Raw genomic sequence first — 22,048 nt, forward strand, 5'->3', positions numbered from 1 at the left:
TCAGACTGGCTGATAGCACTTGATGACGAGAATCACACACGTCTCTGATGTTTTCTGTTAATGTGTTTTGGAAGCTAATGTCTTCATATGAAAAAAAAATGCACATTATTTTAATATGTAAAAAAACAAAAAAAGTCTATCTATTAATGTTTACTGGTAAGGTAATTGTAAAGTTCCTATTATGTTGTATAATTGATAACGGACTGTCTCAGATAAAATTCCTTTAGCTGTCAAAATGTAAGATTGTATTTGCTGAGCTCACCGGCAGCCCCGTCGACCGCTCCTCCCTTGGTTGTCTGTGTAACGATCCTGGGTTAATTCAAATTTTAAATGTGTTCAGTTTCTGCACTTGCGAGAAAAAAGAAACAATTGAGCAAATTTGGATTTCCAGTAATCTGTCACCTCCTGTCTGTTGCAATCCAGACAGAAAGTCAAAGAAAGTGAACAGATTTCAGTGAATTGACCTGAGTCCTCTGTGTACTGCTGTCTTGACTCTATTTGAGTTATGTTGTTGCTATTATTCTAATGATGCCCCCCCCACCCCACCCCCTCACTGTCTCTGTCAAACTACTTGGTCCAGTGATAGATAGATTTATAATGGTTGAGGAGAGAGTGAGTGGACCATCAGCAGTGTTGTTTCCTTTACCTCTCTCTAACAATGTAGACTTGAACTAGTGTTGTTGTAAAATAATCGCAAATAAAAACATTGCTTGGAGATCTTTATAATGAAGACTATCTGTGCTGCATATTTACACAGTGTGCGGGTGGTAATGGGCAAATACTGACATGGGTGGTGTGCTACAGATACATCTGAAATAAAATGTAAAAACAACAGCATGAATTTAGAAATAGAAGTAACTATAAGCTTTAGGATCGTATGTTTCCAAAAGTACACAAACTGTGAAACCTACTGCTCGAGTGCAGGAACAGATTTCTACTTTGGCAAACGTAAAGTATCCCTAAAAGCAAGTCAAATATAGTTCAGGTTTTATATCGCAGGTTAAAGAATAGTATGAGTGTGGGAGACAAGGTGATGGTGAGAGAAAAAAAGAAGCAGCAACAAGAAGAAAAGCATCAAGACAAAACAGGGATAGGAAATTAGGGGACAAATTAAAAAAAGAATACAGATAAAATGTATGAGATTTGCAGGGAGACAAAGTGTACGCGAAAAAAAGAGACCAAAAAAGAACAACGTAAACTGAAAAATAAAAAAGCCGCATGGAGACATAAGCCATCCCCAATGAATAAGCAGGCCATTATCCTGAAGAATGACGGCCTGGGGCGGTGATTATGCTGCTATTATATCTTTAACAGCATGGTTTGTCAAAACGCACGGACCCCCACCCCAACCTTGCTCCTACACACACTCAAACACACACTCAAACACACACTCAAACACACACTCAAACACACGCGGGGCAATCAGGCTTCTCACATTCAAAAACTGTGCCCTTGCTCTTCCCACAGTAAACTTTACGTGGCTGTGTCATGACATTGCTCTGCTGTTAATTGAATCAGCCTTCAACATATATTTACCCCTTTGGCGTGTGTAAATAACAAATGCACCTTTCCTGCTGCATTGAGCAATTTCTCAGAGCGTTATGAACGACCACTATCCAACAAGCGGATAGATAGAGGATAATGATCTCGCCAGATTAGCAACGTTAATGTGGATGTAACACCTCACCCTAACCTTTTTGTGTTTTATTACACCATATACATGTGTGTCCTCAGCCAAGGGCATCCTGGTCGTGTGACTGATAAGATTGTGGTGCAGCAGGAGTGAATGTCCTTGTTATCCAGGCGGAGGAATCTGTTCAGGTACACGGCAGGATTTCCTCCCATGGGGCTCTGGAGCAGAGAAAATAACACAATTCTCTTGTTGCAAATGTTCTCTCTTTTCTTAACACCCAACCCCCAAACAGACACACACACACGCACACGCGCACACACACACGCCCTGGGGGTTGAACAGGGATTGCTAGATTGTACCGCTGCAGGGTCAAGTGTGTTGAGCCCTTGATGCTGGATCAGGTGCTTCCATCTCTAACACTCAGGGCTGTATATTCACCACTTTACCCCCATAACCACCTATTTATAGGCACACACGTATCTCCATCTACTTTCCTTTAAGCAAGTGATGACATGTGTGTATTTGTGTGTGAGGTCTGAAAATAATTTGCCCAATACATGGTGGGAGCAATATGAAGATATTAACCCAATACTTTAATCATGTCAGACAGTTCTACTTTAAGATTTTAGTTGTCCTAACTTCTCAAAAAATGATTTCATAAAAGTATACATGTTAATATTGCAGAGTACACATTTGTGTTACTGCCATAGAGTAAAGACTGCAGAAAGTTTTTACATAGTTTGAAACAAGAAAGGTCTGCATCTGATTTAAATAGGCCCACCAGTTTGCTGTATCTCTTGCTTTGACTCGCTTTCTCTCACACACACACACACACACACACACACACACACACACACCCCTGGAGCAAGTCCCCCACACAAAAATCACAGTGTACCATTCAATCAGTGCTTTTTTTTCTCCCTCCTCTCCATGGTTCTCTTGAAGGTTTTAACCATAGCGAGAATGAAAAGTGCCAGCATTAGAAAGCTCGGCCCATTGAGGAGGTGACAGGGTCTGCCAGAATATGATCCTAATCCTGTTTCCAGCATTCTTTTAGCCTACTGGCGTTGCCATTTCACTGCATATTCTCTAAGCTGTCAGGTTCAGGGAAATCCCTCTAATAGTGCATTACCCAGATACACATCAAAGCCTTCCTGGAAACCACCAGCAGCAACTTAAGGGAGAGGGAAGCACAATACAATGAGGCTCACAGCTGCACATTTACATGCAAAAAAACAAAAAAAACAAGCAAAAACATGCTTGAGAACTTAATGCTTAAATAAATAAAACTCATACATGATGCTTGAGGGTGAAATGCAAACCTTCGTTTTTTGACCTTTTAAACTTTGACATTAATCGTCATATGTTTAGTAATGGATAGGGCAGGACACAGAGATAGACGGTTATAAAGATAGAAACAACAAGAGGAGTTATATCAAGCGTCAGACAACAGGTGGCTAAACGGTGTGTCCTGGGCCACCCTCCTTTAGTTCCACTTCATCTTCCATTTTCTTCTTGTCCTTTTTTTCTTAAACACTCTTACTGCCATCTCGCCCCTCCCTGGGTAATCTTCTTAGAGAGAAGAAAACCCCCATTCTCTCTCTTCTTAATCTGGCTGCAGCCTAAACCTACGGTTGCATTTCCAATGCGGGCTTCACTGAGCCAAACAGGAGTGCTCTCAGCCAGTTCATGGAGTACGGAGTCTATCGGGGAATGCTTAGATCACATATTGAGTTTTTGGCTCATATTCAAAGCTTGTTTGAAGTACCTTAAAGGACAGTCTGAAGTTATGAGAGGGCACTTTGAGCTATTGACTGCAGCCAAAAGTGTGAAAATATCTCATGTGAGATCATCAAATGTTACATAAAAGCAGGCTACAATATGTCATGCACTATATCTACTCAGGCCCGTGTCCCCAGATTGTACTTCCTAGAACAGATTTGTAGTTAAATTGATAAAATAAAACACACAATCACACACACACACACACACACACACACACACACACACACACACACACTCGATAGATAATATCATATCTCCATATCGATATGTAGCCATTCCTCCAAAATTATCAAAATGAAGTATAAAAACATACCTGGCTTTTGTTAGTACTCACAGCTGTCAAGCTAGCAGCTTGTGGAAGACTCCGGTAACGAGGCAGAATGCGTGCAGATAGACAGACAGGTAGACAAGCAAGTAGGTCGTCCGATCATTACATTCAGGCTGAATGACAGCCACAGATGTTGCATTTTTTTCTATTTTTTATCAGAGCATCTGATTCATTGATTGCTGTCGGGATGTAATGAGAATATCAGTAAATATAACAAAACATTTTTTGAAGAACATTGACAACCCTTGCTTTGCTACAAAAATCATATAAAGATACATTATTGCATTTTCTATCTGCCCTGTGGCTGTCTACTCAGTGCATCCACGACAAAGACCCCCCACCGGTGAAATCCCCTCTCCCACCGCCAACTGAGACACACGTCTGATCTTCACCTCTGGGCTGGAAAACACCAGAGCAGGACCAGCAGCATCTGCGTTAAATAGACAGACTACAACTGCCTCACAGAGGGTATCCTTAGTAAACAAAGACACCTTAATATTCACCTCTACATTGGCTGTGCTGAGGCCACTAAACTGAATCCTTAATTTCAGTTGTGGCAGGTAATCAAGCCATTCAGACAAAGCAAAGATTAGTTTAGTTTATAGGTTAAAGTTTCAGTAGCTCTCCCTGCTGCTGTCATTTAACAATGCACTGGAGGTGCTTAGTTTGATATGGAGGTCATTACTAATGGGTCATTCATTCAGTAGAAGCTTGTGTGGCATGATGTGAATATATAACACTATTACAATGTTTTGCATGTCTATTACCAAAAAAAGCAACGTTGAAATTGTATTTGAAAACACAACAGCAGCATGGTTGTGTAGTCTTTTTAATACACAGCATCTGTCTCCCTAACACAAGCTTACACACAGCGACACAAATGCACAGCGGTTCATTGGCTAATTCAATAATGAAGCAGACAGCCAGTCGAGTCTATAGACAGGCAGAATAGAGGGTAACTCATCTCTAACAGTCGGCCGTCTCCGGAGTGTTAAAACATGTAAATTTATGTAAGAGCCCATAGGAAACACATATTTACAATACGTTTAGGTAATCACAAGACGTGCGAAGAGGCATTCGAGGCCCTGGAGACGAAAGCAGTCAACACAAAAAGAGTTTTTATGTGTCATTAATTCCCTCTGCATTCCCAGATACATCCCCCTTTTACCGCAGTAATACAGTAATCACTCACAATCGCACCGAAAATGATCTGCACTCATCTGTGGAATAAAAAAAGCGGAGGGGCAAAACAGGGCGCGATGTCCCATTTTAGCTCTCTGCTGCCTCTTTAATGTTCATCTGGGAGCCGCATGGCTGCTGTCCATCCCTGCACGGGGATGGGAGTCGGCTCCTGCACTTGGAGCAGCTTAATGACGGTGGGGTGTGGATGGTGGACTCGTTAGACACACACACACACACACACACACACCTTTTTCACGCTACATTGCCTGGCCAGGACAACATAAAGGGTCATCGGCGGTGTGATGGAAAAAGAGGCACCTCTCTGCTCACATTAGGCAGTGATAAGAGGAAACTCTGAGTGATGCCAATGCAAAACAGAGTCAATCCAGATTTAATAATGAAAGTTATACAGATTCAGATGTGAGAAACCAAATGGTCAAAAACATCATTCCCTGCCTGTTCATTATGCCCTCCTTCCATATACCCACATATCGCATTATTAGGCAAAGCCATCAAACCTGATGAATAACCACGGCACAAGCCAACCCCATTTTCATTTGAGGCTTAAAGAGAGCAGGTAATTCTAATGGAAATGTGTGTTTGGGTAATGTGAACTCTAAGGATATGCATTCTGGATCTCCTGTCAACATATAACCTTAACAGACATATCCGTAGGGTCCTCTAGTGGGCACAGGATACTTTTAATCTTGAGCTACTGTTGCCACCTACAGGTAAAAGAGTAAAACTACAATTAAAAAGAGACATTTCAAAGCTGGTTCACTCAAAAAAAAAAACTGTTGTCAAATCAGAGTTTTAACTGACTCTAAAAAACAAGAATCTCGTAAATTGAATTTGGCTTTTCTGTTGGTTGAGTTAAAAAGTCTCCACAAAAAAAACTGCAGTTCAATGCTGTACACAATAATGATGTCATGGTCCTTCAACTGTGTTTCTGTCACATTTAACCAACTGTAGTCCAGTGCTTCAACACTCCACCACCATGATGAAAAGTTCTCCTTCAACGGTGCTCCAACAGCCACAGTTTATACGGAAAGACGAGTCGAGAGGATCATCTCATTCGTCCACAAGCTTTTAGGCAAAGCGGTCGCCGGTCTATGTGAGCCTCCTTAGCTTGCACATGTAGATGGGGCCAAAGTTAGCGGCTAAGTGTGGGATGACCATCTCACCCAGGTGGAGGTCGGGAGCGAAGTGAAAGGTTTTCCTACACGTGTGTGTGAGGGGTCGCAGATCAACAACCTGAATGTAGATACGACGAGGACAAATGTGGGGAAAAAAGAAAATAAAAAGTTTAAATGAATAGTTGTAATTAGGTTACTGTGGTATTAATCAGGAAGTCCTGATATTCCAGAGGTCAGCACCTTATTGATAGTTTACAGTTTCTTGTTGACGGTGACAGTGCGTGTGCGTGTGCGTGCGTGACTGACCTGAAGTTGGATGCCGTGGTTCTCTCGAGCCAAGTAGATTGCCTGTTCCACCACGCTCTGGTTCTGGGTTTGAGAAAGAGTGCAGGTGGAGTAAAGGATCTCCCCACTTGGACAAGCGGCTTCGATTCCCGCCCTGCAGGATGGAGAAAGGGGTTGTTCACTTCACATAAGATAATCATGTTAACTTGTAGCTTTACTATATATTGACAAAATGTAACCACACATAAAAATAACCACACGATGTTCACCAAAACTTACATCAGTAGCTCCAGCTGTAGCTGCGGGAGCTTTCGTCTCTCACCGGTCCTGATCTTACTGAATATATTGTTGTCGTCCTCCATCAGTGAATGTCTGTCTGTGGTGCAGGGGACGTCAACAAGGACCTGAAGACCGAATCGAAAAGAGGACGTGGACAAAGTGGTGGTATGTGGATAAATACAGCATTATTTCAGGCACCGGCCGTATGATTACGCGACACTGGCTTACCCTGTCGAAAGTGTTCCTTTCGATTTCCCCCCACTTGGTGCCATCAAAGGAGGTGATGCGTAGTTTGTCATCGGTTAAAAGCGGCTTAGGAATGTAGCTGTTCAGGACTTTTCTCAGTCGCAACGTCCGAGACACGGAGGCGTCATTTAGGCACAAAAAACCTTTAAAGCAGACGACGGAGGGTTAACTACAACCGACAGACAGAGAGAACAACAGCACTAAGGGAGGAAAACAAAAAGATGAGAGCGGTCCTCTTACCTATAGCTTGGGTCTGAAGTAAAGCCAGGGTCTTGCCCCCTGGAGCAGCACAGAGGTCAAGCACATTGTGACCTTCTTGGACATCCAGTGCGAGACAAGGCAGCAGAGACGCTGCGTCCATCAGGTAGTAACCCAGCAACCCACACATGTCTGGTCTTTAGAGGACAAAGGACAAAGAATTAGAATACACTGAGTAAAAAATGGAACATTCGGTTCATAATTGCCACATTCTTGGTTCATCTGGAAGAGAACACGGTTTTCTAAATGTTCAACCATTTTGAAATTAAATATATAAATAAACAGAATATGTGTTTATCGTGTAACAAACTACCAGACGTGTAAAAAAACTTTTAACTACATGTCACGCATGAAAATATTCTTCTTTGAATCGATTTTAAATGTTTGTCCAGTAAGTAACGGATGAACTCACCTAGCGGGCTTGAATCTTGTGATATCCCCTCTTGGAAACACGAAGCACTTGATGTGAGGACTGAGGTGTAGGGGAGGTAGCTGCTGACCATCAATGTCAGACTTCTTAGGTATGGAAACACCACTGGCTTCCTCATCGGCCACAACCTCAGATTCTTGCTCCGAGCTTGGCTGAGCTGCAGAAACAATGAAGAATTTAGAATTGATCATCATGAGGAGAGATATTGTGCTTTTCAATGAGATGAAAAAACACGAGTTTAATATTGAGGCTTTCAGAGAAGAACGACATGCAAGTGGCAAAAACATTTTTGTTTTTAAAGTTCTACATGCATGGCTTGACATAGCATTAGTAAGTACGTTGAGCCTTGGAGGATGCACACCTACCTTCTGTATCTGTGTCACTGAGGAAGTCTCTGCATCCCTGGGCTTCGAGGTTTGCCAGAACAGCATCATGGCAGAAGTTATTGAGCAGGGCTCCGTATTTCTTCTCTGACAGCAAGGCGGCTCGGACCGATGGCCACAGCTGGCACAGCTGGACGCTGTAGGTGGAATCAAAGTGCTGCAGAGCCAGACTGGTGGGCGGGTGCTTGGTGCGTGTGACAGCCTGTAAGAAAGCAGAGAGGTCAAAATACTGATTTAAAATGTTTACTTGCTTTGATGTTCTATTTTGTGAGTTTAATTATTTAAGTTAAACATGTACAATTGGGGGCAGGATGTTAACTAGCATGGCCATGGGTAACTGCCATGCTAGTGTACAATTGTATATCCTTTAATAAAAAACGAATAAAATGATGTAGATTTCATTACACTGTATGAGAGAACAACAGACTCACTATAAAGTTAATTCATGTATGTCTTATACTTCACGATTTCATGAGTTTACCGTTTCATTGATTACATTTAGCTACAGAAGTAATAATTAAAGATATTGTATATTTTTAGTTTCAGAGTAACGTTTTTTTTCCAGCTCTCATTGATTAAATTCGCCATGCTATAGATACCGATAGTTAAAGTCTAAATGTAATACTTTCTTTTTAATACGTATTGTATGTTAGATATTCTGGACAGAACCAACCTGAATAAAAATGAACCTCTGAGGGAGGAAATAATTTTACAGGTAACGAACTGTATCAACTGCTTTGTCTATTTCTGCATTATTAACGTACCCATTTTTCCTTCACTCGGTTTCGTCTTGGCGTTAAACATCTTAAATCTTTAACTTTCCTCAGTAAAAGCCTGGTGTCCAAGAGCAGCGCCATCTTGTCGTGCAACCGCTTTTTTGGTCCGTCGTCGCTACGACAGCCAAAAGAAACGTTCCGCCGGCAGTTATTACTCGTATAGGCTGGTTTTACACAAACCCGTCACTGATTGGACCAGAGCAACTTCAGTAACCACTTTCAACCAATAGGAAACGTTCTCAGGACACATCCGGGGTTCCTTCACTTCGTTTCTTCCGTATGAACGACCTCACGTCCTCAACGAACAGCAGTGCAGCTGACGAGCTGGGATTTCTGTCCTCTGCCGGGATTTTTGGAGAAGTTCAGTGTCGTAATCATGGTTTTTGAGAGGAAGATGCTCACGTACGGCGACCCCGACGACGAGGTACTGAAAAAAAGGCAGATATATTTGTATTTTCAGTCGCTTTTTGTGTGTGTGTGCGTTTGGCCATGTTGCGTTACCCAACTCAGCGCTGTGACTCTGGTCAGATTGTCGGTGTAACGAGTTCAGTGTCAACTCTTTTGAAGACGTGTAGATATGAATTGTAGTGCCAGACGTAGATGGGGCTTAAATTGTAACACAAACTGTGCATGAGTTATAGTTTTTAGAGATTTCTTGCTCGGCTTTACTATGATTGGTCCATGGTAACTCTCTGATTGCAACACCAGTGGCAACCAATTATTTGGATGTTTACCACTCTGTTAAAATAGCCACTAAATTATGAATTAATAAGGTATGTTTGATTGTAATTTGAGTTTTATTTGTATTATTAATTGTGGGTAGACGTTAGTTGTAATACAACCCATGTACCCTTAAAAAGGTTTCAGACCAAACTAACTAAATGTCCTTTTTATTAATGTCCTTGACTAGGAGGAAGATGTGCCAGCTGAGGAAGAAGAGGCAGAAGAGGAGGAGGAAGAGGAAGAAGAAGACATGGTGGTAAGTTTGTTCTTCATAAAACCCAAGAAGATCTCACTTGCCACACACAGTTTTCTCAGAACACAAAAATGTTGAAAGTTTGGACACTAGACACGTAAAATATCTTTATAAAGGAATAAACCTTCAAGGACAGAAATGGGCAAATAAAAAAAACACTGAGCAGAGTGATATTTAGGTATATCACTATGTGACAGTACAGAATCAGTGATGACAGGGTAACTAAGTATTTACTTAAGTACTGTACCCGAGTACAATTTCTGAGGTACTTGTACTTCAGTATCTAAATTTTCAGCTGCTTTATACTTGTCCTCCAATAATTTCAGTGAATATTGTACTTTTTTAACTCCACTATATTTATCTGGTTTGCTTTAATTACTTTGCAGATTCAGATTAATACATTATATTAAACTAATAAATTATGGTATTTTATAGGCAAGATTAGATCAACTTTATTGACCCCCGTGGGAAGTTCATAAGTTACCCATCAGTATATAAAGTAATTAAATTAGCCCCATCCAATCCTGCAGCAGCATCAAAGTAATGTAGACATTAACGCATCAATCCAATAGTATCATTCACATTAGTGTAAAATGGACAGTTCTGCCTAATTAGTACTTTTACTCTTGATACTTTTAAGTGTATTTTGACTCCATTTTCCATAATATGCCACATTTGTCCTTCTCAGGATCCTCTAGATACGATACGAACCAAGTGTGAGCAGACCGATCACTGTGTGCACTACATGGAGCGTCTGGAGACCTGTGCAGCCAGAGTTGGCTCCAAATCCAGCACTACTGAAGAATGCACAGAAGAACTGTTTGACTTCCTGCATGCACGGGATCATTGTGTAAGTGTGTGAGCCACACAAACAGAGGGTGGAAGTAGAGGGACAATACGATGTGCCTCTCTTTTCCCGTTCACTGCCCAGATGGCATATGAGAAACCAGACTGCATGTGACTTGATTTTTGAAAGAGATAATTTGTACATTTTTCTTCCACTAGAGATGCTGATTATGTTCTCCTTTCTCTTTATAGGTGGCACACAAGCTGTTCCATAACGTGAAATAACCTTCCTGCCCAGCTCCACTTCCAGCTGTAAAATCAATTTAACTGCTAAAACACTCATGATTCCTCCGTTCTCCTGTGTATCAATGTAAAAGAAGTTTCTTGGGTTCCTGGACTAAATACACGCCACACTTTCTGTATACAGTGCATACTTGTGTAGATGGGGTCAGAAGCAGTCTATCAAATATGAGTCACTGCTTGTAGGTAATGAGGGCATCAAAGAAGGGCTCAGATTGTTCTCACTGGTCAGTTCACATGCAAAAGCAAACATGCTTCTCTGGCAATGAATCTCTCTACTCAGGTTTGGTCATGGATTCATTGTTCCAACTTAAATAAATGTTTTCTTTGGTATCAAGCATGCCCGAGTTGCATCATTGTAACACTTGATAAAAATGGAAGTGATGGCCTGACTGTTGACTCAGGGCACAATTTATTCAGCCGTAGAGGATGTCTTTGGTTGTGGGTTTGATACAAGAGAAAATGTGTCAGTCAGGGAAGACTGTTTAGCAGTATGTGACAGAAGGGCGATACTACTTATACATGCAGTATTAGATAATATGGTATCAGAACTCTCGGGGCCTATTTCAGAGTAATGACGCCCTGTAGGTTTGCTGCCTCTTACATTTCACATACAACTCAGGTTGGGGAGGTGCTTTTATATTTTAAGTTGAATCTGTTGGATTGTGTGTGTCGTAGTAAGTAATGGTCGGGCACACAGAAGGCTCTATAACAAAATAATGATCCACAGAGAAATGTTGGCTAAAACTTTATTGGAATAAATACCAAAAATCACAATAAATTAAAAAATAAAGGCATAAAAAAAAAAGGAAGCAAATGACCAGAAGGTGGCAGTGTGACTTCAAGTGCTGCAAAAACAAACCATGAGGTAGATGACTGTAGATGTCTGTGGTTGCTTTCCTTTAAGAAAATCAAATTGTCCCAAGAGGCTGATAACATGCAGATACTTCACGCACACAGTGCATAATGTCACAGCAGATTTAGATTAATTCACCACCTCAACAAGAGTTTTCTTTGTTGCTGTAGCCAAGAAAGTCATCCATGGAGGCCTGCAGAGGGAAGAGGAGACAAGTCACGTGACAAGACCGAGTAGTGTGAGAAAATGCATCCTGAAAAAAGGAACTTCTGCAGCTCTGGTGTGACGTCTCGAGTGTGTTTTCATGTGTCAATATTGTGATCCTACAGTAATTGTTTGTATTCAATGCACTCAACAGGTCATGGTTGAACTAACTGCATTTCATGAAAAGCTGAGTCATCAATCAACGCCGTCCATAGGTTATGACAATGAGACGAGGAAAAGCTCTGCATTCACCTGCATGAGCAGCCTCTCTTTCCTCAGTTTCTTGTAGAAGACTAAAACGTCTGGATCTGCCCTGACCACACGGGGGTCAAAGTCCATCACCCGCAAACCCTCCAGGCTCCGAGCCCGAGACAAGGCCACGTAGGCCTGACCGCTCTCAAACACCCGAGCTAGAGAGATTTCCACACAGTCGAGCGTCATTCCCTAAAACAAATGAAAACAAAGACACAGCAGGTCACAAAAGCAATTGGACAACCCAATTTATTCCGTTATGTCCACTCATTTCCTGTGAAGGGCTGCAGGTGTGGGATTTCCTTATCATTTCCGCGTGCTTTAGCTCCTCTGCTGTAGATCAAACATTGGTCATGACCAATGAACTCTTACCTAAAGGAACCCTTTTCCTCTCTAACCAATATCAGTCTGAGGTCAATTTGCTGACCTCAGACTGATGGCGGTGAGGCAGCTGAGTGGTTGCGATTACATCGTTACAGCTCATTTGTGGGATTGCTTTAATAGTGGGTTGGTGTGCAGAGCGTCTGACCGGGCCTCTAGCAATTTCCCACATCATTGTGCCTGTTCTCACTCACCTTGCCTGAGTTTCTCTCTGCCTGTTGTGTGATTTTGAAACTAAATATGAATCTTTGTCTTCTGATAAAAAAAATTTCTTTCTTCATTTCTTTCAGCATCCGGAACCAAAAATTGTCAGCTCTAAAATGTTGTGCCAATACATCCCGCAGATATTTCACAAGTGGAAACTCTGGCCTGCTGGAGGCGCAAGAGAAAAAGTTAGAGGACCTAAAACGTTGAGGGTGTATCCTCTGTGGATCATGAACGTCTGTACAAAACACTGCAATTAAACCCGAAGCCATTTCTAGCCGTCTAGAGGCAACTACAAATGCAATACAAAAGAAAAATGAATTAGTTTCAGGCTAATTGAATTCTTGAATTGAAGCCATTCATCATGCGAGTTAGCATTCAAGAGAAACGCACACAAAGCACTGGTGTCCCATGGCAACACGGAAACGAGTCCTCCACAAAGAGAGCGATGTCATCATAGTGGTTTGGTGGGGACCCGTTTCTGTGAGAGCTGTAGTCAAACCACCATGTGGCCGTGACTGAACCTGTTCTCACCTGGCTCTTGTGGATGGAGATGGCCCAGGCCAGTTGGAGTGGCAGCTGCTGTCGACTCAGGTGGATCCCACCGCCAGACTTGAACACCCAGTGCTCGGGCTTCAGCACCTCTGTGGCACCACACAGGAAACGCACACGCGGGAGTCCTGAGGGGAATGAGTCAGTACATGGATGGATGAGAATCTACCACCACCGTTATTACTGAGAAGACTTTATCTGTATTTTCATTAAGGGCATTGGGCATTTTGTTTCTGCCTTAAACCGCTGATACAACATGACAGACTACAAGTTCTTCTCCTTTGAAATACGCTCCAGTGACTATTCCTGAAAGTAATCCTATGCAATTCTCTTGCCACTAAGCCTTTATGTTATTACAACTAAATATACAACATCAAAATATTTCTGCAATATGTTTCAAGATAATAATAATTCAAATACCAACCATGTTTTCCAGATTCAAAAGCCACCACAACCCCTCGCGCTCCGTTCACCAGACCTCGAGCAACATCCAGGTTCTTAGTCAGCATGACCTTAAAAAGAACAAGCGTTACATTTCAAACAGTGTCTTCGCTCAAACTGAGCGCAGTACGCTCAACACATAAGAAAAGTGCGATGTTGCATGTGCTCACCTGAGCTCCAACTTTGAGTTGGATCAGTCTGCTGACGGGGCTGTGAGCGTCTATGGTCTTCACCAGAGCTGGGTCGCTGTCCAGTGCCTCAAACACGCGCACAGACCCTGAGGGACAAGGAAAGATTCACTACATAGGAAACTTCTATTTTCTAATATTAAACGTAAACAGTCATGTAAAGAACCTAAAAGATAGAGTATGAAACAAAAAAAAAAAAAAAATCAACATGAAACCTGTTGTTGGAAACAGTCTGAAAGCAACACATTTTAAACTGCTGCCACAGGGGGTCAAACACACTCCTTCCAATTTCCTGATGCAGCTAATGCTAACAAAATAAAAAAATGTACCGTTACAGGATACAATCAGAAAATAACTGGCGTCTGGCGGAGACTGAAAATATCTTGTGGAAATAGGCCTTGTTAAAAACCTATCTTTACTTTGATTCGAACCAGACAAAGTGACGCCTGTTCAAGTGGAAAAGCACAACATAATCAAACAGAACCCGTCAGACCTGGCAGCTGCTGGAGTTTGTTCTCGTTTGTGAGCTCCACATCGGCCTTGTGCGTGCACAGCCTGGTCGCTAGAACGCCGTCCCTCTCAATGTGATGGTAGGCGCTGTCCATCAGCTTAGCGGTGACGTCCTCCGTCACCCTGAATGGTGTTAATTTGTTAATTAAGACAACTTTTCCTTTACAAAAAGCTATGCCTGAAAGACCGGTAAGTGCCCTAAAAGCATTTATGTAATGCACGTAAACACATTAACATGTACATGTGGTCATAATGGATGTGCACTGGAATCACATTAGCTGTACAAAAAGCACATTTTGGCAATTCAATTGCTTGAAAGAAGAAAAAATAAAAATAAAAATAAAAAAGGACAGTGCCCATTACGTCACCTGCCCAGCCTCACTGCCTGCAGGAGGGAGATGAAGGACTGGTCAGTTTGCCTCCGCACTTCCATTAGCTCCATGTTGACCCGGATGACCTTACGCCAACTCCTGGCCTGGAAGAGGGAAACATTTCTCATATTATATGCTATAGACTAGACTAGAGCATTAATGCTCTTCAGGAAGTAAGCACATAAGTGTGTAGGAGAGCTGCTGGCTCACGGGAACAGCCTAGAACAAATGTTAATGACTTTGAACAGTACCGACTCGCAGGTACTTATATCAACCTCTCAGCACATACACTGATGTAAACAGAAAATTAGGAACACCTCTACAGTCCCAAAGCACAGCAGCATTTTATACCCAGTTTTTAAATTTGCATTTAGATGAGAAGCACACAAAAAATATAATTCCTTTAACAACTACATCTCATGAGTTGAATGACCGTTCTGATGAATTCATTATAATCTTTTTTTTTTTTTTTAAAGCAGGATTTGTTGCTTACTTGTATATTGAATCACAACAGATTATAAACAGGTTAAAATGTAAACTATATTTATATTGTTGCATTCATGATATTTGACCTCTGCATTCAACCCATCCTTTCAGCTTACTGACCACAGTGTTACTAAATCAATGACAAACATAGAGATCCACGGTGGTCTGACCTGGAAGCAGAAGCTGGCCTTTTCCTTTCCCCTAGAAACCGGAGGCAGCTGGAGGAAGTCGCCACATATGATCAGCTGGATGCCCCCGAACGGCTCAGTGGACCTTCTCACCGACCTACGAGAGTGCAGCGAGAAGACGCCAGTCACTAAAGATGAGTATATACAGCTTCAATATCGCTGCTTAACATAGCTCCGAATCAGAGCACTGCTGAGCTTCTATAAAACCCAATAAATTATCTATTTTAACTGGAACCATGAATTGTAACAAAAAGCAAATTGGAATTAATATCGCCACTGTTGATGTTAAAATTCTTCACGCTGGAAGTCCAACTGTACTTTAACGCTGTCACTAAACAGGAAAATCATAATGTAAATGGATATTGAAGTCTCTGAAAGGTGTGTGTAAAATCTCAAATGTCCCAAAATGTGTTTGGAAACTGAATTTAACATTTTGCTTCACTGCAAACATCACGAGTGTATGTTTTTAGGAACATTTACAACTTCTATTCTTCCATTTCATTTTTCAATACACAGTTCAAACCTCAAATCTTACTTTAACATTTTTTAAAGTATAAATGTTTACCCAACACTAGCTGTCTGGAAGAGCATTAACGAAGTGAGTCATAACCAGAGACTAGACATGCATTTGTATAATTTGTGTAAAAATGTCAAGAATTATAAAATCAGTCAGATGTATAGTTGAGGTCTGTGGTTTGGGCTGCTTGGTATCATGAGCACGTATCCTAAACATAATGTCAAAGACTTTCAGGAAAACTTTGCATACAAAACACTCAATGTAAATCATATTTTTAATAGAAATATGCAAATGTAATTTCATAGCTAGAGCCACTTAAGAAAATGTGCACCCGTCTTTAGCAATAAATAAATAATGACACACAGACGGTAGCCAAACACATCTCTCAAACAGAAAACGTCTCTAACTTACTTCATTAAAGACTTCTATTATGATGCACTGCGGCATCACAAGGTGATTTCTTAGACCGTCGTCTCACCTTGCCACTGCCTCAAGCTTATCAAAGAACTGGGCCTCCACCATGGAGACCTCGTCGATGATGAGGTGTCGACAGCTGGTCCAGTGCTGCAGCACCCCGGGCCTCTGGGCCAGCTCGATGCACTGCTCCAGCGGGGCAGAGCCGGAGCCAATACCTGGAGAGAGCACGGAGTACAGGAGAGCGGAAAAACAGATACTCAAATCACACCTTCTCCTGTGTATTGACATTTAATTAAACACATTTGTTAATATGGAGAGACACCCGACACCACCTCCTCCTCCATTATAATAAAGATTCATAACCAGAAATACTTCAAGAAAGGTTAACACAAAAAATGTTACGTTCACTTTTCTGTTACTTGATTCAGTCATTTTTCAAGGAAACATTCACTGGTTCCAGAGACACATTTGTGTCAGTTTTTCTTAAAGTCTAAAGTCTCCTCAGAGACACAATGACTCACCAGCAAAGTTGTGTAGTGTCGTTCCTCCGATGTGACATGCAGCCACTCCTGTGCTGGCTGTGGCAAATGTGCTTTTTGGAGGAAGCGATCCCATGATTCTCTTCAGTAAGAAGGACTTTCCTGTGCCTGAAAAACACACATTCAAAAAAAAAAAGGAGCTTAAAACTGACAATTCCACTTGTTTATCATCAGAGGGAAAACTCCATGAATGTGTCAAAGGAGATTTACATCAGAATTTCTTGCGGAAATAATGATAGTGACAAACCTACTAAACTAAACTTACTATATAGCAGCATCATTAATGCATAACATAATTCAGTAAAACAGTTCTGCAGAATGTATCACCAAGCATATCTTTTTAGACATCTAGTACCAACTTTTTGTGAAAATGTAGCTTTAATACATCGTCATATATTTACCTGCACTTCCAGTGAAGAAGACGTTCTTGCCACTCAGCACAGCAGTGAGAACAGCGGCCTGGTCTTTATTCAGCTTACGTGATGGCAGAGACAGGATGGGCTTTTTGCTCGGGTTGGCTTTCACCTGAAACAATCAACACATTCAACTGATTAGATACAAAAGACAGAGAGTATGTAATGGATGCAGGAGGGACATGTTGGGGCAGTAGTCTGCTGCAGATTAACGCACTGTGATGAGGGGGGAAAGGTGTTGTGTGTTTGTTTGTTCCACTCACTGGGCTGAAGTTAGTGTCACTTCTCGACCTTTTGACCTGCTGTCCTGTTCCTGCTACAGTCGTCCTATTAGTGCGGTCTGCCAGCCCTTTGGGCGCCACTTTGCTCCTCAGCTCATTGACCGTCTGTATATCCTTTTGCTGCAGGGGGCTGATGGCCTCGAAGCTGCGGGGCAGGCCGGCTTTGAGCTTCTCTCGGTCGGTCATAGGCTTGCTGCTCAGCCGGGCCTGGTGTTTGATGCTCAGGGTTTTGAGGAAGAGGTTCAGCCGGTCAGGGGGGCAGTTGGAGATGAGCACCTGGATGTTTTCAGGGAGCAGTTTCACGGTGCACTTCCCTTCTCTGGCGAACTTCGTAAAAAGCTTGAATTCTTTGAGATGGTAAGTTTGCGGGACTTTTCCGTCGTGGACCCGGAGGAGAATCTCCTGGAACTCATTCCGGCCCAGAATAACCGAGGCTTTACGGATGACCTGCCTCCGGGTGGCCTGACCGGAGGTGTTCAGCTGCTCCACCGCCACACAGCACTGCAGCTGGGCACCGTCCTCCCCGTCTAACATAGCACACACTTTCTGCCAAATACAAGAGTTCACATTGAATCAACAGTGAATCAGTTTGCTCAGACGGAGATTTAAACAATGTGCATGAAACAGTAAACACAACGTTTTTTTTTTGTTAACTCCCTGAACTGCAGCAACGCAACCGCAGCTGTGCTTAATCAACACAATCATCTGATACTGCTAGATCATAATTAAACATAACTGCGCGAGCGAAATGAACTTTAAATGTAGTGACTGGAACACTTTTATTCAGCTCTTACCTTTGTTTTTAAACAGATTACGTACTGGACGTTGCCTTTCTTCCTTTCTCCGTGCAGCTCTCACTCTGTGAACGTGAACACCGATTTTCAAATTGTCGTTGCGTAAATTCAGCCAATAGCTGAGCGACGCTCCGGGCCAATCAGGTAGAGGGGGTTTAATAACGTAGCCAATGAAAGAACGAGAAGGGCCGTCCCCGTGGCTGCGCCGACCAATCGCTGGTGTTATGACTGACGACGTCATATTTGTGTGAAATACACATGGCTATCCGGAAATAGCAAGCCTCTTCACAATAACGGCGCTATTCCCAAGATTAATTTAACATTAAGTATATATTTTTTTCTCTATTGGCAGAACTAATGTAGGTCATTTTTAATTAGTATTTTACCCTCACTCTGAGGCTCAGTATGCCTCTTGTAATTTCAACTACAACGACATGTTGTGTACAAAACACATGAAGAGTTCTATTGATTTTCTACTCTCTCTGAGACGTCACAGTGATACTGCTTGTTTTCTGGCCACCTGGAGAGAATGAAAGGATGGCTGATGGAGGGAGATGAAAGAGAGAAGGGGTGCTACAGTTTAATGTATTTGCAAAAAGAAACAAGTTCTGGGATCATCAATAATTTATAATTAGTGGTGTGCAGTTGCAGTAAATCCTTAAAAATGCTGAACAAAAAGGAAAGGAACTGTCTGACTCTTCCTCATTATTTATTTTCTTACTCCAACCAAACTCTGGATTAAATGATTTATGATTAAATCTGCAAAGTGTGGGACTAGAAGGCCATTTTGGTGCTGTACATTTTACAAGGTCAAAAGGGGAACGTTTTTTTTTCTTTTAAGTCTCAAGTCATCAGTCCAATGGTTTGCATTGGGGGGCATCATCCTTCATAGCGACAAACCATTTATCATCTTGACAAAGCTGTACTTCCTGTTCAACTGAGAGAAGCTTCCGAGAACCCGATGAGAGGGGAGAACACACGTTCACAGTCGTACCGCTGTTATTAGACAAGGTTGACTAAACCCAATGCATTTTAAGGTGACTAACACCCTGATCTTTCAGTTGAGGGTGCAATAAACTGTGACAGGTAGGGTGAGGACTAATCAACAGAGTGAGTCTGGTTCTGGAGAATGTCAGTGTACACACGTACACTGACATTCAGCTGGGATCTAGTAAATGTCTCTGGAAACCAAAAATAATGAGGAAGAAAAATGAATGGGGCACGTTGATTGACAAAGCAAAACATGATCACAACCTTCCATAAACTTTCATACGCTTTAAAATATCGCCACTGCTTTGAAAGGTTTCAGTGGGTGACGTGCAGACAAGATTTTTGCACTGAAATTGTGTGTATAAGTACAAAGCACAAGCAGTCAAGCTCAATATTCCACTGTTTTTTTTTATTATCTTTGAGTCATTTGCTAATTAGACTACACATCATGAGTCCGTCACCTTAAGCAGCCATTTCGCACAGAAAAATGTGGAATTGTTTTTGTGATTTGGAGCACTGGAGATGGTCTCTTCTCAGATGGGATTATGTCCATTGAAACGTAGCTGTGACAATCTTTCTGCAGGCAAAATGTTGATCAGTGTTCTTTTAAGGCAGAACTTCAACCTTGGTTATAAACTTTCCAGTGGATTGAAAATGTACTCACCAGAACGAGAGGGAATTTTTAAAGAAAGCATGAAAAAAGTTTCCAGAAGATGATTCATGAGAATTCCTGTTATGAAAAGCAACACATTCTGCATCAGGCCATCCTCACCTACAGCTCAATTGGTTAACATTTGACTTGTAATCCGAGGTGGTTTGTTCCCCTGCGGGCTGCGGATTCCAACATGTGGGTTTTAAGTTCACTGTGCTTTCATGATCTGAACAGATGGTACATTTATAGTAAACACTAGCATCTGATGTTACTGCAGATACTCCGGTACATGCTGTAAATGTGAGCACAACACATCACATGGCTCAGTCGAAACCACAACAACTTTTAATGCTCTGTATTCCAGATAAACACAAAATGAACAGCAGCAATGTTGATTTCCAAGCATTATGTGAAAATGGAAAGGTCCATCTAATGTGCACCACAAGAGGGGATATTTAAAAGCTCTAAGTATATCCATTGGAAAATATTTTCATTAGAGTTGAGTGTTTCTCTACAGCGAGAGGACACAGGACAATATTTACATCTTTTACCTGGCCTTTAATACTCTCAACCTTAGGTGGACAAATGATGAATGTCGGTGCCTCTCACCCCCATCCTGCAGTGACCTTATTGGTGACCTGAGAGTGATGTGTTGATATCACCTTATGAAGCAAATAACAAGGATTCACAAGATAAATAGGCATCGTTTCTTTCGAGTGTTGTGGGTGTTGATGTTGTGCTCTTGACATACTTCTGAGGTGGAACAATGCTCCCTTTCAGTGTATTGAGTTTCTCTGTTGGCCCATCATAAAGGTTTTATTCTGTCCATGAACACAAAAACACAGAGCAAGGGTGCTGAAATTGTGTTATGAGAGCAACATTTGCATAAGTTGTTTCTTAATTTTATTTTTTCTTCTTTGCTTACGTCTTTCCTTTCTCTGCTGTCGTCTCGCAGTGCCTTTGCCATGACGTGTTTCCTGCAGTGGAGCTACAGATCTTTCTTGTACCCTGTCAAAGTAAAGGGCACATCCACCCACCCATTCACATCCACCCATCCACCCACACCGATGCCCTCTGTCTAATGTCCACAGAGCTACTTCCAAGCTAATTATGTGTGTCGCTCTTTAATATGAACTCTAAGGTGGGAAAGAGCCGCTGCAAACCAAGCACTGTAGCCATTCATATATTCATTCATTAATTTTGAATTACTCATGCAGAAATAAGTTTCCTCACTCATGCTCTGTAAATGCATTTTAATATTTAGATAATGAGCAGCTTAGTGGATGCAAGTGGTTCAGTATGACTTACACAATGGCATCTCACACACATGAAAACACTTCCCAGAGAATACAACAAATGTCTTAAGTTGTTTTTTTCAGCTTCAACTAACTGCTTGTTTGCAGTGGTGGAAAGTACCTTGTCAAGTACTATACTCTCAGATACCTGTACTTTACTGAAGTATTTGTGTTAGTCTTCCGCTGGAAAAAGCAACTTATCAAAAGGGAAACAGGATATGTTTGAAAAGGTTTTAAGGCCTGAAGTGTATGGACTTGATTGATGATGAAGAAGAGGAATGATCACTCCTTGGTGTAAAGCCTGCACGGCATTTTGTATGAGCTATTAAGACAGTAACTAGTGAGTCATTTTTTTTGTGAACAAGGCAAAGCATAATAAATATATTGCATCCATCATATCAGCAATAATAACCATTTAATGTAATAATAACACTCTACTTATTGAATGTTCTGAGTGTCGTATAGAGACCTTTAAGTAAAGGATCTGAGTACTTCTAGCTCTGCTTGTTCATCTTGAATGCTGTAAGATGACAAACATAAATACATTTAAAAACTGCTATTAGAAAGCGGAGAGGGTTTTTATATCAATAACTGGATTTTGCATGCAAAGAAGGCTTATCATCGGGCAGGTTGAAAAGGCAAAGTGGAGGACCTGAGCATATGGTATAATAAGGCATTTGTGCTATGGAAGGTTTGTCTATAGTAAGGTGAATCCATTAGGTCAAATTGAAAAC

At 41.6% G+C, this 22,048-nt stretch overlaps 3 protein-coding genes across 3 annotated transcripts; 1 reads left to right on the top strand and 2 right to left on the bottom strand.

Moving 5' to 3' along the window:
• Positions 1-5,303: 5,303 nt before the first annotated feature.
• nsun4 (NOP2/Sun RNA methyltransferase 4) lies at positions 5,304-8,818 on the bottom strand. The gene is made up of 8 exons (XM_076097825.1): positions 8,710-8,818; positions 7,928-8,147; positions 7,545-7,719; positions 7,115-7,269; positions 6,857-7,017; positions 6,629-6,753; positions 6,371-6,503; positions 5,304-6,182 (listed from the first exon to the last, which is right to left on the bottom strand). The coding sequence occupies exons 1-8, from the start codon at positions 8,800-8,802 to the stop codon at positions 6,039-6,041; spliced, it is 1,206 nt and encodes a 401-aa protein (XP_075953940.1). The 5' UTR covers positions 8,803-8,818; the 3' UTR covers positions 5,304-6,038.
• Positions 8,819-8,999: 181 nt separating this feature from the next.
• Positions 9,000-11,121, top strand: LOC142956545 (cytochrome b-c1 complex subunit 6, mitochondrial-like). The gene is made up of 4 exons (XM_076098183.1): positions 9,000-9,145; positions 9,632-9,700; positions 10,386-10,547; positions 10,736-11,121. The coding sequence occupies exons 1-4, from the start codon at positions 9,098-9,100 to the stop codon at positions 10,766-10,768; spliced, it is 312 nt and encodes a 103-aa protein (XP_075954298.1). The 5' UTR covers positions 9,000-9,097; the 3' UTR covers positions 10,769-11,121.
• A 294-nt stretch (positions 11,122-11,415) lies between these two features.
• LOC142956546 (ATP-dependent DNA helicase PIF1-like) lies at positions 11,416-18,117 on the bottom strand. The gene is given in 13 exon segments (XM_076098184.1): positions 11,416-11,775; positions 11,778-11,832; positions 12,109-12,287; positions 13,215-13,360; positions 13,657-13,744; positions 13,844-13,950; positions 14,355-14,494; positions 14,740-14,846; positions 15,399-15,513; positions 16,412-16,565; positions 16,872-16,997; positions 17,291-17,414; positions 17,566-18,117. Coding segments are annotated over 13 exon segments (1,905 nt in total). The 3' UTR covers positions 11,416-11,763.
• Positions 18,118-22,048: the final 3,931 nt, after the last annotated feature.

Source organism: Anarhichas minor, unplaced genomic scaffold, assembly GCF_050575085.1.
Source record: "Anarhichas minor isolate MPS153535 unplaced genomic scaffold, ASM5057508v1 ptg000024l, whole genome shotgun sequence".
Lineage (NCBI taxonomy): Eukaryota > Metazoa > Chordata > Actinopteri > Perciformes > Anarhichadidae > Anarhichas > Anarhichas minor.